This window comes from Mobula birostris, chromosome 8, assembly GCF_030028105.1.
Source record: "Mobula birostris isolate sMobBir1 chromosome 8, sMobBir1.hap1, whole genome shotgun sequence".
Taxonomy (NCBI): domain Eukaryota; kingdom Metazoa; phylum Chordata; class Chondrichthyes; order Myliobatiformes; family Myliobatidae; genus Mobula; species Mobula birostris.
In genome coordinates this window covers 109,197,577-109,216,358 of record NC_092377.1, presented here as the reverse complement: position 1 = coordinate 109,216,358, position 18,782 = coordinate 109,197,577, and the positions used below count along the sequence as shown (strand labels likewise).

General features: G+C 43.5%; 1 protein-coding gene across 7 annotated transcripts in view; it reads left to right on the top strand.

The window, feature by feature from the left end:
• Positions 1-18,782, top strand: part of sytl3 (synaptotagmin-like 3) — a 109,323-nt gene that overhangs the window by 36,935 nt on the left and 53,606 nt on the right. For all 7 annotated transcript variants that reach the window (XM_072265934.1, XM_072265937.1, XM_072265938.1 and 4 more), the window contains exon 2: positions 1,905-2,286. In XM_072265934.1, the coding sequence (XP_072122035.1) occupies positions 2,177-2,286 (110 nt within the window). In that variant the 5' untranslated portion in view covers positions 1,905-2,176. The remainder of the gene's footprint in view (positions 1-1,904; positions 2,287-18,782) is intronic.

The following is an 18,782-nucleotide window of genomic DNA, read 5'->3' as shown; positions in this document are numbered from 1 at the left end:
TCAAAATTAGCCTTACCCCAATTTAGAACCTTTAGACCAGTTTGTTAAGTATTTTTTTAAGTCGTACCACAGGTTCTTTGTTCTTTTATTCTGTAGCCCAGTTATGAAGACAAGCATTACACTTACCTTTTTCACCAACTTATCTGCCTGTGTTACCTCCTTCAGGGATCTTCGGACTTTAACGCTCTTGGACACATCTTATCAACAGATCGATATCAACCGGTAGCCTAACACTATGTTACCTCACAACTTAATGTAAACTTAATCCAACTTGATGTAAAATTGTATTGTCTACAGTCGCTCTAACCAGGGGTCTATTTTGCAGCAATATTATTGTGTAGTCCTTTCTCATTCCCCATCTAATCCGGATCTAAATCTGTTTTGTACAGGGGTTCCCAACCTGGGGTCAGTGGACCTATTGGTTAACAGGAAGGCTCCATGGCATAAAAAGGTTGGGAATCCTCAATTCACTGAACAAGAGATCCTACTCTTATATTTCAGGAACCCATCCAGGTCATTATTCATGTAAAATGTCTTTGCTAGGTCTATATGTAGATTTAAGTCCCTGTGATAACATCACTTATAGCCTATTCTACATCATGACTTGTATTCAGAAGTCTAAAGCAACACCCGCCAAGATTTTCTGCTCTTGATAGTTCCTAGCTCCACCACGTATGTACCAAAGACTGCCAAAGCAAAATCTGTCATGATTAAGATCTTGGCACTAGCTTTGTAGCTAGGAGTTTTCCCTTTGTCCAAAGGTGACTCCCATTCTACCACTGGGTGCTAAGAGATGTGTTTATTTGATTTTCCTCATGCCTTCCCCTGGTAGAATGAGCCATGTAGTCAGAGTGGAGACCTGTGTCTTCAGTGCAATGCCGGTTGGTTTTCTGTGACTTTAAGCAGTCGTTTGCTGCACATCTTAATGTAATCTGATAGACTTAAGATACGCTATCTGCGGAAATGTTGCACAAGGCAGAGGATTTTGTTCTGTTGTTGCAATGAAATTAAAGAATGAATGACAATTTTCAAATGTGGTTCTTTCACCAGTCGTCTTGTAACAAAATCCATGCAGTGCACTCTGGGTTTATGTTATTGGGCAACATGGACAGAGGGGACTCCGGGTGAATTGATATTAGGTTGCTATGAAGACGAATTCCTTTTTATTGATTCTCGGTGTTGTGCTCTGGATGCTGCTGGTAAAGCCAGTGTTTATTACCCATCTCTAATTGCCCTCAAGAACGTGGTAGGGTGCCAGCTTGAACTATTGCAGTTCCTCTGGTGAAGGTACTCCATCGTGTTGCTCTAGGCCTTGCATCCAGCAACAGTGAGAAGCAATGATGAAGAAGCAAATCAAGAAGTCTGTGGAACCTGCAGGTGGCGCCGTCTCCTTGGTCACAGAGGTTTAGGGTTTGGTACTGTAGGTGCTGTGGAAGTAGTCCTATTATGGAACAGTTGATGGGTGACTTTCTGCCTGTAATCTAATTAGAGTTGTTGCATGATTATCATGTAGCAGAATTTTACACCAGCACTCATTCAGTTTGAGATATCGTTTTGGATTTAAAGGGGAAGCTTTATTCAGTGCTTTTGTAGCATTGTGGTTAGCACGATGCTTTACAGTACAGGTGAACCAGGTTCGGTTCCCGCTGCTACCTGTAAGGAGTTTGTATGTTCTCCCTGTGACCGCGTGGGTTTCCTCCGGATACTCGGGTTTCCTCACACAGTCCTAAGACCTACAGATTGGTTCGATAATTGGTCATTGTAAATTGTCCCGTGATTAGGCTAGGATCAAATCAGGGGATTACTGGGTGGCGTGGCTCGAAGGTCCAGAAAGGCCAGCTTCACAGTGTATCTCAATAAATAAATAAATACATTTCAATATTTTTCCTCTAACTGTCTTTCAGGGGAGACAACGTTGAAGGTTTTGAGCTAAAAGAAAGAGGAAGCAGTAAGTTTATAAACTGGCAGTCGGAAGGTGTTAAGATGCTTCAATTTATGATCAAGAAACTCTGAAGCTGAGCTCAGTATCATTATCAGTACTTGGTGATGCTGCACAACAGTAGGAAGTCAACACAGAGGCTTGCTGCCTGATCAACATAACCTTTCTCAGTGGCTACATCTGGAATCCCGCCTAGTTTTGGAGTTTGACTGTCAGCTGCACTGGTCTGAGAGCAGAATGAATGTGGAAGTTGACATCAAATCTCTCAAAGATCAAGAAAGGGACAAAGTTCTGGAGGTCCTTCATCGGGATGAACGGCTGCGAAAAGTGGAAGAAGAACGGATAAGGTAGGGAAAACCCTTGGAAAGTTTCAGCGATGGATTTGGCACCCAAGCACCAAAGGCATCCATTCAAACATTGATGTGGCCTAAAACACAAATGTGGTCAAATGATTCCTGGTAGAATGTTCCAGAGCTGTGTTGGGCAAATGAGTAGGGCAACATTTTTGTTCTGGAAGGGTTGGTGTGGTGGAAGAAGTGGGAAACTGAGTGCGTGCTCACCCTCATGCGTCCTCAGTAGGGTGAGTCGAGGCTTGACCCTGATCCTTTATGTTGTTCGGTTTGACCCATTATCTCATCGACCACCGGTACAGAAATAGAACAGAGAGCAGAGAACAGGCCCTTCAGCTCACCATGTTGTGCTAAACTAATTAAGCTAGTAATTAAATGCCTAAATAAAATAATCAATTCTCCTTACACATGTCCAAATGTCCAATTGGAGGGATAGGAGGGTAGGCAGAGGGGGAGGTGTGGCTCTACTGGTAAAAAAAATGGCATCAAGTCAGTAGAAAGGTGTGACATAGGATTGGAAGATGTTGAATCCTTGTGGGTTGAGTTAAGAAACTGCAAGGGTAAAAGGCCCCTGATGGCAGTTATATACAGGCCTCCCAACAGTGGCTGAGAGGTGGATGACAGGTTACAAAAGGAAATGGAAAAGGTGTGTCAAAAGGGCAATGTTATGGTAGTCATGGGAGATTTTAACATGCAGGTTGATTAGGAAAATCAGGTTGGTAATGGATCTCAAGAGAGTGAGTTTGTTGAATACCTAAGAGATGGCTTTTTAGAGCAGTTTGTCGTTGAGCCTACTAGGGGATCAGCTATACTGTATTGGTGTTATGTAATGGACTGAAGGCGATTAGGGAGCTTAAGGTAAAAGACCCCTTAGGAAGCAGTGATCACAATATGATTGAGTTCAACTTGAAATCTGATCAGGAGAAAGTAAAGTCTGACATAGCAGCATTTCAGTGGAGTAAGGGAAATTACAGTGGTATTGGAGAGGAGTTGGCCAAAGTAAATTGGAAGGAGCTGCTGGCAGGGATGTCAGCAGAGCAGCAAAGGCGTGTGTTTCTGGGAAAAATGAGGAAGGTGCAGGACATGTGTATTCCAAAACTGAAGAAATACTCAAGTGGTAAAATAGTACTACTATGGCTGACAAGGGAAGTCAAAGCTATTGTAAAAGCAAAAGAAAGGGCATACAACAAAGCAAAAATTAGTGGGAAGACAGAGAATTGGGAAGTTTTAAAAAATTTACAGAGAGCAAAATATGAAAGCAGGCTAGCAAATAATATCAAAGTGGATTGTAGAAGTTTTTTCAAGTATGTTAAAAATAAAAGAGAGATGAGAGTGGATATAGGATCACTAGAAAATGAGGCAGGAGAAATAATAACGGGGGACAAAGAGATGGCTGATGAACTAAGTGAATATTTTATGTCATTCTTCACTGTGGAAGACACTAGCAGTATGTCTGATGTTGTAGTGTGTGAAGGAAGAGAAGTGGGTGCAGTTACTATTACAAGAGAGAAGGTGCTCAACAAGCTGAAAGACCTAAAGGTACATAAGTCACCCAGACCAGATGAACTGTACCCTAGAGTTCTGAAAGAGGTAGCATTAGAGATTGTGATGACATTAGAAATGATCTTTCAAAAATCACTGGACTTTGGCATGATGTCGGAGGACTGGAAAATTGCAAATGTCACTCCATTTTTTAAGAAAGGAGTAAGGCAGCAGAAACGAAATTATAGACCAGTTAGCCTGACCTCAGTGGTTGGGAAGATGTCAGAATCAATTGTTAAGGATGAGGTGATGGAGTACTTGGTGACACAGGACAAGATCATACAAAGTCAGCATGGTTTCCTTCAGGGAAAGTCCAGCCTGATGAACCTGTTGGAATTCTTTGAGGAGATTACAAGCAGGATAGATAAAGGGGATGTAGTGGATGTTGTATGTTTGGACTTGCAGAAGGCCCTTGACAAGGTGCCACACATGAGGCTGCTTACTAAGTTAAGAGCCCATGGTATTACAGGAAAGTTACTAACATGATTAGAGCTTTGGCTGATCGGTAGGAGGCAGCGAGTGGGAATAAAAGGATCCTTTTCTGCTTGGTTGCCAGTGAGTAGTGGTGTTCCGCAGGGGTTGGTGTTGAGACCACTTCTTTTTATGCTGTATATAAATTATTTAGATGATGGAATAGATGGCTTTGTTGCTAGGTTTGCAGATGATACGAAGATTGGTGGAGGAGCAGGTAGTGTTGAGAAACAGGTACGCTGCAGAAGGACTTAGGCAGATTAGGAAAATGGGCAAGAAAGTGGCAAATGAAATACAATGTTGGAAAATACATGGTCATGCGCTTTGGTAGTAGAAATAAATGTGCGGACTATTTTCTAGATGGGGAGAAAATCCAGGAATCTGAGACACAGAGGGCAGTACACCTTGAAGGTTAATTTGCAGGTTGAGTCTGTGGTGAGGAAGACAAATGCCATGTTAACATTCATTTCAAGAGGTCTAGAATACAAGAGCGAGAATGTGATGCTGAGGCTTTATAAGGTACTGGTGAGGCCTCACCTTGAGAATTGTGAACAGTTTTGGGACCCTCATCCAAGGAAAGCTGTGCTGGTAATGGAGAGGGTCCAGAGGAGGTTCGCAAGGATGGTTCGAGGAATGAAAGGGTTATCATACGATGACTCTGGGTCTGTACCCGCTGAAATTCAGAAGGATGAGGGGGGAATCTCATTGAAACCCTTTCAAATGTTGAAAGGCCTAGACAGAGTAGATGTGGAAAGGATCTTTCCCATGGTGGGAGAGTCCAGGACAAGAGAGCACAGCCTCAGGATAGGGGGGCACCCTTTCAAAACAGAGATTCGGAGAAATTTCTTTAGCCAAAGAGTGGTGAATTTGTGGAATTTGTTGCCATATGCAGCTGTGGAGGCAGGTTGTTGGGTGTATTTAAGGCAGAGATTGAGCGGTTCTTGATTGGACATGGCATCAAGGGTTATGGGGAGAAGGCTGGGAACTGGGTTTGAGGAGGAAATTTAAAAAAAAGAAACAGCCATGTTTGAATAGCTCGATAGGCCAGATGGCCTAATTCTGCTCATATGTCTTAAGTCTGTATCCTTCCATTCTCGACAAGTTCATGTGCCTATTTAAGACCCTCTGTTCTGTTTGCTTCACTACTACCCCTAACGACACATTTCAGGCACCCACTAAATTTCTGTGTTTAAAAAAAAGCTTGTCCTGCACATCCTCTTTGAACTCGCCCCCTCTCCATAAATGCGTGCTCTCTAGTATATTGGATATTTCGTCTCCAGGGTAAAAGGTACCACTCTAGCTATGCCTCACATAGTCTTATAAACCTCTATCAGGTCTCCTCTCAGCCTCTGCAACTCCAAAGAAAACAACCCAAATTTGTCCATCCTCCCATTATATCCTGTAAACATCTTTTGCACCCTGTAAAAAGCCTCCACATCCTTCCCATGATGGGGAGACCAGAACTGAATGCAATACTCTAGATGCAGCCTAACCGGAGTTACATAAAGCTGCAGTATAACTTCCTGACTCTTGAACCTATTTCCTTGGTAACAAATATAAGTATACTGTATACCTCCTCACCATCCTATAAACCCGGGAGCTGTGACTTGGACTCCAAAATACCCTCAGTGCATCAATTTTTCCCATTAACCATGTACTGCCCCTTTACATTTGATCTGGCAAAGTGCAATGTCTCCTACTTAGCTGGATAAAATACCACCTGCCATCGCTCTGCTCACATCTGCGACTGATCTATAACCTGTTGTATTCTTTGATAATCTCTTACACCAGTGGTTCTGAATGTGAGGCCCACGGACCCCTTGCTTAATGGTATTGGTCCGTGGCATAAAAAGTGTTGGGAGCCCCTGTTCCTCACTACGCACAATGCCATCAACTTTTGGGCTGTCAATGATTTTACTAACCCACCAATCTATGTTTCCATCCAAGTCATTCACAAACAGCAGAGGTCCTAGTACAGATTCCTGTGGAACACCAGTAGTTATGGCCCGCCAAGCAGAATAAGTCCAATTAACCACTATCCTGTATCTTCTAAAGGCAAGCCAGTTCTGAACTCAATAGGCCAAGACACTGAGAATCCTCTGCACCTTAATCATCTGAATGAGGCTACTATAAGGGAGCTTGCTGAGTACTTCACTAAAATCCACATAGGAAACATCCTTTGCTCTACCTTCATCAATCACCCTTGTCATCTCCTTGAAAAACTCAAGTTAGTAAGACGTGGCCTGCCCTGCACAAAGCTATGCTGACTGTCCCTAATTAGACCATGCTTTTCCAAACGCTTATAGATCCTATCCCCAAGAATATTCTCCAACTGCTTTCCTACCACTAAAGTGAGACTCAGCAGTCCATGGTTTCCAGAATTATCACTATTTCCTTTTTTGAATAACGGGAAGTTACTTACCAGTCCACCTGAACTTTGCCTAAGGCTAGAGACGACACAAGTACCTTGACCAAGGCCCCAGCAATTTTACCTTTTGCCTTTCTCAACAACTTGGGGTATATTCCATCAGGCCCTGGAGACCTATCCACCTTAATCAACACATAAAGTGCAGAGGAACTCAGCAAGTTACCTACAGAGGGGAATACTGTAAGCAAGTTGATGTTTTGGGCTGGGAGGGGAACCAGAATGGGGAACGGAAAAAGAGAAAAGGTGGGAGGGCAGAGAAGTTACCAGAATATAGAGCAATCAATGTTCATGCCATCAGATTGGAGGCTACCCAGATGGAATATGAAGTGTTGCTCCTCCACCCTGAGTGTGGCCTTGTTATGGCATTAGAGGAGGCCATGGGCCACACCTCGGAATGGAAGTGGAAAATTGAATTGAAATGCTTGTCCACCGGGAAATCTCACCTTTTTTGGTGGGTGGAGTAAAGGTGCTCGACGAAGTGGTCCCTCAATCGACATCAGGTCTGAGCGATGTAGGGGAGTCTGCACCAGGAGCACCAGTTACAGTAGACGATGCCGACAGACTCACAGGCAAAGTGTTGCCTCAACTGGAAAGACTGTCTGGGCTCCTGAATGGTGGTGAGGGGGAGGTGTAGGGGCAGGTACACCACTTTCCCCACTTGCAGGGGTAGGTGCCAGGAGGGAGCTCAATGGGGAGGGACAAGTGGACAGGGGAGTCACATAGAGAGTGATCCCTATGGAAAGTGAAGAGTTGCGGGGGGGGGGGGGCGAAGGAAAAAGTGTATTTTGTGGTAGAATCCCACTGTAGATACCGGAATTTACAGAGAATGATGTGTTGGATACAGAGGCTCGTGGGATGGTCGGTAAGGACATGGAGAACTGTTACAGTGGCAGGAGGATGGGGTGAGGGAAGATGTGCAGGAAATGGAGGAGATGTGGGTGAGGACAGCACTAATGGTGAGGGAAGGAAACCCTAAAAAATTCTTGTGTATCTGTGCATATTATCCAACTTAATGTTTTCAAGCAATCTAACTGCCACTTTTCTTTATGTCAGAAAGGCCCTGGCATATTAAAAACCTCCACTCTGACCTCACTATCCTTCACATTCTTCTCCCTTGCCCATGTCCCCTGCCTCCAAGCCCATGTTCCCTCTTTCATCCTTTGAGTGAGCTACCCTCTCCCTAGTTTTCTTCTTGCTCTTGATATACAGTATACAGAGAATAGCTTGAGATCTCTTTAATCCGACCTTTCATGGCCCCTCTGGCGCATCAGAGGCAAAGGTAGAAGTTTATAAAACTATGAGCATTATAGACAGAATAGGCAGTCAGAATCTTTTTTCCAGGGTGGAAATATCAAATAATAGGGGGTATGAATTTAAGGTAAGAGGCGTAAATTTAAAGGTTTGCAGGGTCTGCATGAGGAGGAGGGGGTAACAGTGTGGTCCAGACCTGCTATTCACCTACACAGTGAGGGAGGAGAGTACCAGAGCCCAGTACTTCTTGGGTTGGGGTACGTGGTACTACATAACAATTTCTGCTGCTTACACTAAGTCAAGGCAATGTGTGCCCCTACATTTCTAAACCAAAGGATTTTGTCCAGCATAAGAGGGATGGGTTACACCTGAAATGGAGGGGGACTAATATTCTGGTTGGGAAGTTTGCTGGTGCTGCTCAAGGAGGGTGGAGCTAGTTTGTTACGGGGTTGGGACCTTGAGTAACAGGTCAGAAGTGCAGGGTTTGAAAGGAAGATAGATGCCACAATCAATAAGTTTGTACAGATGGATGAGCAAGATAATTTACATGATAGGACAGACAGGTTCATGTCTGTTTATTTGAATGCTAGGCATATTGAGGGTGAAGCTGATGAACTTAGAGCAGAGGTCACTTCATAGAGCTATGATGTCAAGGCCATAACAGAGACAGGGACAGGACTGGATACTAAATGTTCCAGGGTTTTGGTATTTTAGAAAAGATGGAGAGTGAGGTGAAAGGGGTGTGAGTGTGATTTGCACTATTAGTCAAGAACAGTATCACAGCTGCTTTTGGAGGAAACATAATGAAGGGACATAATGAAAGGCTCATCTACTGAGTCCATATGGGAAAAGTGTAAAATAACAGGGTGGTTGTCATGGCTGATTTAAAATACTTCTCTAATATAGGCTGGTTCCTCCTCAGTGCAAGAGGATGAGATGGGACTGAATTTGTTGCCTTCAACCAGATGATTTCTTAAATCAATGTGCAGGTAGTCGAGTAACAGGAGAGACCAGAATGGACCTGGTATTGGGAAGTGAGTGTAGATCACAACTTGTTAACTTTAATATAGCTGTAAAATATTGTTTTAAAGTAATTATGGAGCTTGCTGGAGACTATTAAATTGGAACAGGGCAAATTGAGAGGGTATTAGCTCAGAACTAGGGAGAGTTAAATGTGAGCAGATGCTTTTGTCCACACCTGACGTGAAGAGTGTTTAAATTCCAACTGTACGAGTGCAGAACAGATATGCTCCGGTAAGAAAGAAGAACAAGAATGGAACCTTGCATTATGAGAGAGGTGGTGAACTTAGTTAAGACAAAAAAAAAGTATGTAAGATTTTGTCCTATATGTCCTTATAGTGCATGCCCTCTAATCTAGGCAGCATCACGGTAGACCTCTTCTGCACCCTCTACAAAGCCTCAACATCCTTCCTATAGCGTGGTGACCAGAATTGCACGCAATACTCCGAATATGATCTAACTAAAGTTTTATACAGCTGCAACGTGATTTTCTGACTTCTCCACACAATGTTCTATAAGCCTTCTGCACTTCCCTATCTACTTGTGTTACCACTTTTGGAGAGCTACAGACTTGGACCCAAATATCCCCCGTGCCTCTATAGGCCTTACCATTTACAGAATACCTTCCTCTTTCCTTTGACCTCCCAAAGTGCAACACCCCACAGTTGACTGGATTAAACTCTATCTGTATTTCTACACCCAAATTCCCAACTAATTTATGTTCTGCTGTGTCTTTTGAAAACTTCCTTCACTATCCACAACTCTGCAAGTTTCTGTGTCATCTGCAAACTTAATCATCAGACCACCTAAATTTCTTCAAATCATTACCATTTATCGCAAACCACTGAGATCTTAGTCCTGATCCTTGCAGAACAGCACTGGTCACAGACCGCCAGTTACAACAATGCCCCTCTACCACTGTGCTCTGTGACCATGCCAACTTGGATCTCTTGTAACTTAACCTTCTGCTCAACCTACCATGAGGGACTTTGTTAAATGCCTTACCAAAGTTCATGTATAACGTACTTTATGGTACCCTCATTACCCATTCTTTGTCACTTGGTCAAAAAAGTATAATCATATTTGTGTGACTGGACCTCCCCTACACAAAGCCATGTGACTATTCCTAATAAGTCCATGCTTTCACAGAGGTGAATAAGTCCTTTCTCTCTGAAACTTCTTCAATAATTTTCCTATCTCCAATATAAGGCACATCACCCTGTAATTTTCTGTTTTGTCCCCATTGTACTACTTAAACCAAGGAACAACATAGGCTATTCTTCAGTCTTCCAACTTCTTTCCATAGCTGAGGAGGATGCAAAGTTCCCTGACAAGGCTCCGCAATCTCCTCCTTTGCCTCAGTATCCTGGGATGGATCCTATGAGGACCTGGGATCTTATCCACATTAAAGTTCTTCAAGACACACAATATCTCCTCACTCTTAATATGAATGTGGTCCAGAATGACAACGTAGTCCTCCCTGAACTCGGTATCCTTCATGTCCTTTTCCTTGGTGAATACCAAGGCAAAGTACTCTTTAGTAACTCACCCACATCCTTTGCCTTCATTTCTTTTCCTTGAATGGACTAATCTTTCCCAGCTAAAGAATGTATAAAATGTGATTTTCATTAATTCCACTCACCAAGGGCATTTCAGGGCCCCCTTTACCCCTCATTTTATTTTGTTTCTTATTTCCTGCTTCCTTTAAGGGTTTTGTAAGTATTTCGGTTTCCTAAATATTGTTTCCTTTTCCTTTTTGACTAAGCTTATATTATCTCTTTTCATCCAAGGTCTCTGAAATTTGCCATCCTTATTTTTCATCCTCACAGGAACGTGTTAAAACCATAAGATACAGGAGCAGAAATGGGCCATTTGGCCCATTAAGTCCGCTCCATAATTCCGTCACGGCTGATTTATAACCCTTTTGATCCTCTCCTCCTGCCTTCTCCCCATAAACGTTGACACCCTTTCTAATGAAGAACCTATCAACCTCTGCTTTAAATATTCCCAATGACTTGGCCTCCACAGCCATCTGTGGCAATGAATTTCACCTAAAGAAATTCCTCGTCATCTCTATTCCAGTGTTCTGAGCCAATTACCTCAGGTATCAGCCACCGCAATGTGAGAAACATCCTCTGCATGTCCATTCTATCTAGGCCTTTCAAAATTCAGTAGTTTTCAATGAGTTACCCCTCATTCATCTAAACTCCAGTGAGTACAGGCCCAGTACCATCAAAAGCTCCTCATACTTTTACCCGCAAACAACAGGAATTCTGCAGATGCTGGAAATTCAAGCAACATACATCAAAGTTCAGTTAGTCCTGACAAAGGGTCTCGGCCTGAAACATCGACTGTACCTCTTCCTAGAGATGCTGCCTGCCCTGCTGCATTCACCAGCAACTTTGATGTGTGTTGCTCATACTTTTACCCTATCATTCTCTTCTTGTCCCTCTCCAATGCCAGCACATTCTTTCTTAGATATGGGGCTCAAAATTGCTCACAATTCTCCAAATGTAGTCAGACCAAAGCTTTATAAAGCTTCAGCATTACATCCTTGTTTTTATATTCTAGTCTTCTTGAAATGAATGGTAACATTGAGTTTGTCTTCCTTGCTATCGCCTCAGCCTGCAAGTTAACCTTTAGTGTATCCTGCACAAGAACTCCAAAGTCCATTTGCAAATTTGCACCCTATTTAGAAAATAGTGTGTGCCTTTACTCCTTCCTGTTGGGGAAACACACAATGGAAATCTGGAGGTTGTTTAGTGAGCACCTGTGTGGATAAGTTTGTTCCAATGCAGCAGGGAGAGGATGGTAGGCTGAAGAACTGTGGTTGACAAGAAGTGTGGGATATCTAGTCAAGAGGAAGGAAAAGGCGTACTTAAGGTTGAGAAAGCAAGGATCAGACAGGGCTCTAGAGAGTTACAAGGAGATGAGGAATGGACTAGGGAGACTAGACTGACCTTGGGGCAAGTTGAAGTGTCAGCGCAACATATTGGCTGTAAGGCTTATATTCTGCTGTACTGTCTATGTTCATGACTAAACTGTAATATGCTTGTAACTTCTTTCCCCATTTGGGTGTAGAAATACAGATGGAGTTTAATCTAGACGACTGTGAGGTGTTGCGCTTTGGGAGGTCAAAGGAAAGAGGAAAGTATTCTGTAAATGGTACAGCCTTTAGAGGCACGGGGGATATTTGGGTCCAAGTCTGTAGCTCTCCAAAAGTGGTAGCACAAGTAGATAGGGAAGTGCAGAAGGCTTATAGAACATTGTGCGGAGAAGTCAGAAAATCACGTTGCAGGGGCATAAAACTTTAGTTAGATCACATTTGGAGTATTGTGTGCAATTCTGGTCACCACGCTACAGGAAGGATGTTGAGGCTTTGTAGAGGGTGCAGAGCCATCAATTCCATCATCCAGATAATTCATGAATAGCATGAAATGCAGTGGACCGGACATCAACTGTTGCGGAACACCGCCAGTCACCGGCAACCAGCCAGAAAAAGCTTCCTTTATTCGCACTGTTTGCCTCTTGACAGTCAGCCAATCTTCACAAGATCACAAGGCAAAGGAGCAGAAGTAGGCCATTCGGCCCATCGAGTCTGCTCCGCAGCTCCCCCATGAGCTAAACTATTCACCCATCTAGTTCCAATTTCCAGCTTTTTCCCCATATCCCTTGATACCCTGACTAATTAGATACCTGTCAATCTCCTCCTTAAACACCCTCAATGATCGGGCCTCCACAGCTGTACGTGGCAACAAATTCCACAAATCCACGACCCTCTGACTAAAAAAATTTCTCCTCATTTCTGTTTTAACTGGGTACCCTCTAATTCTAAGACTATGGCCTCTTGTCCTGGACTCACCCACCAAGGGAAACAACCTTTCCACATCTACTCTGTCCAACCCTTTCAACATTCGAAATGTCTCTATGAGATCCCCTCTCATTCTTCTATACTCTAAAGAATACAGTCCAAGAGCCGATAGACGCTCCTCATATGTTAGCCCCTGCATTCCAGGAATCATCCTCGTAAATCTTCTCCGAACTCTCTCCAACATCAGTACATCCTTTCTAAGATAGGGGGCTCAAAACTGCACACAGTATTCCAAATGAGGTCTCACCAGTGCCCCGTAGAGCCTCATCAACACCTCCTTACTCTTATACACTATTCCTCTTGAAATGAATGCCAACATAGCATTCGCCTTCCTTACCGCCGATCCAATCCATCTTCTATTAAAGTTATTATCTTTCCTGTAATTCCATAGTCTCTTATCTAGTTAAACAGCCTCATGTGCGACACCTTATCAAAGGCCTTCTGAAAATCTAATTAAGCAGCATCCACTGACTCTTCTTTGTCTATCCTGCCTGTTATTTCCTCAAAGACTTTCAACAGATTTTACCGGCAACATTTCCCCTCAAGGAAACCATGCTGACTTTGTCCTATTTTATACTGTGACTCCAAGTACCCTGAAACCTCATCCTGAATAATAGACTCCAACATCTTTCCAAGCACTGAAATCAGGCTAATTGGCCTATAATTTTCTTTCCCTCTTAAAGAGTGGAGTGATAATTGCAATTTTAAGTCCTCCAAAATCATTCCGGAATCTATTGATACTTGAAAGATCATTACTAATGCCTCCACAATCTCTTCAGCTACCTCTATCTTCTCCAGGTGAGTTATCTACTCTATCTTCAGGTGTTTCAGCTTTCCAAGCTCCTCTTCCTATGTAATAGCGGCTACACTCACTTCTGCTCCCTGACACTCTTAAATTTCTGGCGTACTGCTGGTGTCCTCTATAGTGTAACTGAAGCAAAATATTTCTTCAGTTTGCCATTTCCTTGGTCCCCATTACAAATTCTCCGAAGTATTTTGCAATGGTCTGATGTTCACTCTTGTCCGTCTGTTGCTCTTCATATATCTGAAAAACATTGGTATTCTTGTTTACCTTCGTATTTCAAATTTTCTCTCTTTATTGTTTTTAAGTTGCCTTCTGTTGGTTTTTAAAAGCTTCCCAATCCTCTAGGTTCTCAACAATAGTTGCTATATTGTAGGCTTTCTCTTTTGCTTTTATGCTGTCCTTGACTTCTCTTGTCAGCCACAGTTGCCTCATCTTTCCTTTAGAATGCTTCTTCATCTTCGGGATGTATCCATCCTGCACCTTCTAAATTGCTTCCAGACATTCCAGCCATTGCTATTCTGCCATCATACCTGCTAGTGTCCCCTTCCAATCAACTTTATCCAGTTCGTCTCTGTAGTTCCTTTCATTCCACTGATACATCTGACTTTAGCTTCTTCCTCCTTAACTGCAGGATGAACTCTATCATATCATGTTCACTTTCTCCTAAGGGGTCCTTTACATTAAGCTCCCGAATCAAATCCGGTTCATTACCCAAGCCAAAATTGCCTTTTCCTTAGTGTGCTCAATCTTAGAGAAAAAAAAACATTATGTAGGCATTCTATAAATTCCATCTCCTGGGATCCAGCACCAACCTAATTTTCTCCAATTCACCACATACTGAAATTCTCCATGACTACCATACCATTGGCCTTTTTACATGCCTTTTCTATCTTCCATTGTAATTTGTACCTCACATCCTGGTGACTGTTTAGAGGCCTGTATATCACTCCTATCAGGGTCTTTTTATCCTTACGGTTTCTTAACTCTACCTCCAAGGAAATCATACATATTCTGATCTTATGTCACCTCTTTTCAAGGATTTGATTTCAGTTTTTACCAACAGAGCTGCCCCACCCACTCTGTCTACCTGCCAGTCCTCTTGATACAATGTGCACCATTGGATGTTAAGCTCCCAACAATGATCTTCTTTCAGCCATGACTCAGGGATGTGCACAATGTCATACCTGCCCATCTCTAAATGCGCTGTGAGATCACCTACCTTATTACATGTACTGTGTGCATTCAGATAAAACCTTCTGTACTGTATTAGAGTCATAGAACAGTACAGCACAGAAGCAGGCCCTTCAGCCCATCTATTCCATGCCAAACTATTATTCTGTCCGGTCCCAAAGACCTGGAACCATAGCCCTCCATACCACTCCCATCCATGTATCTATCCGAATTTCCCTGAAATTGAATCTGCATCCACGACTTACGCTGGCAGCTTGTTCCACACTCTTACCAACCTCTGAGTGAAGAAGTTCCCCCTCATGTTTCCCTTAAATATTTCACCTTTCACCCTTAACCTATGGCCCCTAGTTTTAGTCTCACCCAATCACGGTGGAAAAAGACTACTCGCATTATCTGTATCTATACCCCACTTAATTTTCTATTTCTCTGTCGAATCTCCCCTCGTTCCTATACTTTAGAAAATAAATTCCTTACCTAATCAACATTTCCCAAAAAACTCAGGTACCCGTCCTTTGTCATTTTTGCCTGTCTCATCTGTCCTTGCCCCATACTGTTGCAAATGTCCCACAGATTCAAATACACTTCTCCCACACCAATCTTCCATCAATGTCAGTTATGAACTCTAATCGACTACCCTTTAAAACGCTCCCACATGTCAGATGTGGACTTACTCAGTAACATCTGCACCCAATCTGCTCTCCTCACTTCCTGCTGAATACAGTTGTAATCAGCTTTTTCCCAGTTTAACCCCGAGCTCAAGCTTTTTGTTTTAATTTTTTTTTGTTTGGAGATAGAGCACAGTAATAGGCCCTTCTACCCAATGAACCTGTGCTGCCCAAGTGACCAATTAACCTACTAACCTGTATGCCTTTGAAATGTGGGAGGAAACCAGAGCACCTGGAGGAAACCCATGCAAGACACGGGCGGAATGTGCAAACACAGTAACTCTTACCGTTATCTTGACTGCACTCTTCCCACCCTGTCACTTGTAAGAATGTTTTTCACTTCTCTCAGTTCCTCTGCCTCTGCCCCTCAGGGCGGGACTTTCCATTCTGGGACATCTGAAATATTTTCTATTTTCAGAAAAAGGGCTTTTCCTTCACCATTATCAATGCCACTCTCTCCTGTATTTCCCCTGTTTCCCACACGTGTGCACACACCCCATTCCCCCAACCCCAAAATAACAGGCATAAGATTCTCCTTATTCTCACCAACCTCCTCATGAGCCACTACATCCAACACATCCTCCTCCACAAATTCTGCCATCGCCAATGGAATCCTAGTACAAGGCACACCTTTCTACTTGTTCCTCCCCACTGATCTTCCTCCTGGCACTTACCCCTGCAACTCTGACAACTACTACACCTGCCCCTACACCTCCTCCCTCATCACCAGTCAGGGCCCCAAATAGTCCTTCCAGGTGAGGCGACTTCACCTCTAAGTTTTCTTTGGCAGTTAAATGGGGCACGACTGCACAAGCGCGTGTAAGTCGGACTGTGAGGCAGTGGGAGTATTTAAAAGAGAGCAGTTTAATGGAGCGGGCAACGTTGTACTGGGTGACGGAGTAGAGGGAGACAGAGTAGGAAGGCTTTGGCTCCTGAGGCTTCAGCGAGCAGAAGCTGAGGAGGAGCTTCACTCCAAGTGAGGTAAGGTCGGGTAAGTTCCTTTAATAAATCTAATTACCTCAAGATTAGATAATGAAGGCAGCAGTTAGGGCAGTCGAGTGCTCCGTTTGCAGTATGCGGGAAGTCAGGGCGAGCACAATCGTCCCTGATGACTACACCTGTGAAAGGTGCATCCAGCTGCAGCTCCTGACAAACTGAGTTAGGGAACTGGAAATGGATAAACTTTGGATCATTCGGGACGCAGAGGCAGAAGCAGAGAGGAGTTACAGGGAGATAGTCACCCCTAAGAGTCAGGAGACAGGTAGCTGGATGACTGTCAGGAGAGGGAAGGGGAATAGACAGGATGAGCAGAGCACCCCTGTGGCCGTTCCCACCAATAATAAGTACATCATTTTGGATACTGTCCACCAGGGGCGAGTTGCAGTGGTTGTTTCTCTGGCATAAAGTTGGGACCCTCAACTCAGAAGGGAAGGAAGAAAATGAGGAGAGCAGTAGTGATAGGGGATTCGATAGTTAGGGGGACAGATAAGAGGTTCTGTGGAAGAGATTAAGAATCCCAGATGGTCTCTTGCCTCCCTGGTGCCAAGGTCCGCGATATTTCGGATCGAGTTCTCAGTATTCTCAAGAGGGAGAGTGAGCAGCCGGATGTCGTGGTCCATGTAGGGACCAATGACGTGGGTAGGAAGAGTGAGGAGGTCCTGAAAGGTGAGTTTAGGAAGTTAGGCACTGAGTTAAAGGACAGGACCTCCAGGATAGCAGTCTCAGGATTTCTACCAGCGCCACGTACAGGCAGGTAAGATAGCGCAGATCAACACGTGGCTGAAGACATGGTGCAGGAGGGAGGGCTTCAGATTTATAGATAATTGGGCAGTTTTCCAGGGAAGGTGGGACCTGTTCTGGCAGGACAGTTTACATCCGAACTGGAGGGGGACAAATATTCTTGTAGGCAGGTTTGCTAGAGAGGCTCCAGTGGATTTAAACTAGATACAAGGGGGGAGGGGAACCAGAGTGTAGGAACAGATGTAGGGAAGAAGGAAGAATAAGAAAATAGTAAAGTTGTTTGCACCATTAGTGATAAACAGAGAGAAGGAGGTGGAAAATTTCTTAAATGCATTTATTTTAATGCTAGGGGCATTATAAGAAAGGTGGATGAGCTTAAAGCATGGATTGATACCTGGAAGTATGATGTGGTAGCTATTAATGAAACATGGTCACAGGAGAGGTGTGATTGGCAACTAAATATTCCTGGATTTAATTGCTTCAGGTGTGATAGAATCAGAAGGAGAAGAGGGGGAGGTGTGTATTGCTTGTCAGAGAAAATATTACAGTGGTGCTCTGGCTGGATAGATTAGAGGGCTCATCTAGGGAGGCTCTTTGGGTGGAATTGAGGAATGGGAAAGGTGTAGTAACACTTATGGGGGTGTATTATAGACCTCCAAATGGGGAGCGAGAAATGGAGGAGCAAATTTTTAAGGAGATAGCAGATATTTGTAGTAAGCACAAGGTTGTGATTGTGGGAGATTTTAATTTTCCACACATAGACTGGGAAGCCCATACTGTAAGAGGGCTGGATGGTTTGAAGTTTGTAAAATGTGTGCAGGATAGTTTTTTGCAGCAATACATAGAGTTACCAACAAGAGAAGGGGCAGTGTTGGATCTCCTGTTAGGGAATGAGATACGTCAGGTGACGGAGGTTTGTATTGGCCTGTGAGTTTGACGTCAGTGGTGGGTAAATTGATGGAAAGTATTCTTAGAGATGATATCTATAATTATCTGGATAGACAGGGTCTGATTAGGAAAAGTCAACAGAGATTTGTGGGTGGAAGGTCATGTTTGACAAACCTTACTGAATTTTTTGAAGAGGTTACTAGGAAAGTTGACGAGGGTAAAGCGATGGATGTTGTTATATGGACTTTACTATGGCCTTTGACAAGGTCCCACATGGAAGGTTGGTTGGGAAGGTTCAATCGTTAGGTATTAATATTGAAGTTGTAAAATGGATTCAGCAGTGGCTGGATGGGAGACGCCAGAGAGTAGTGGTGGATAACTGTTTGTCAGATTGGAGGCTGGTGACTAGTGGTGTGCCTCAGGGATCTGTACTGGGTCCAATGTTATTTGTCATATGCATTAATGATCTGGATGATGGGGTGGTAAATTGGATTAGTAAGTATGCAGATGATACTAAGATAGGTGGAGTTGTAGATAATGAAGTAGGTTTTCAAAGCTTGCAGAGAGATTTAGGCCAGTTAGAAGAGTGGGCTGAAAGATGGCAGATGGAGTTTAATGCTG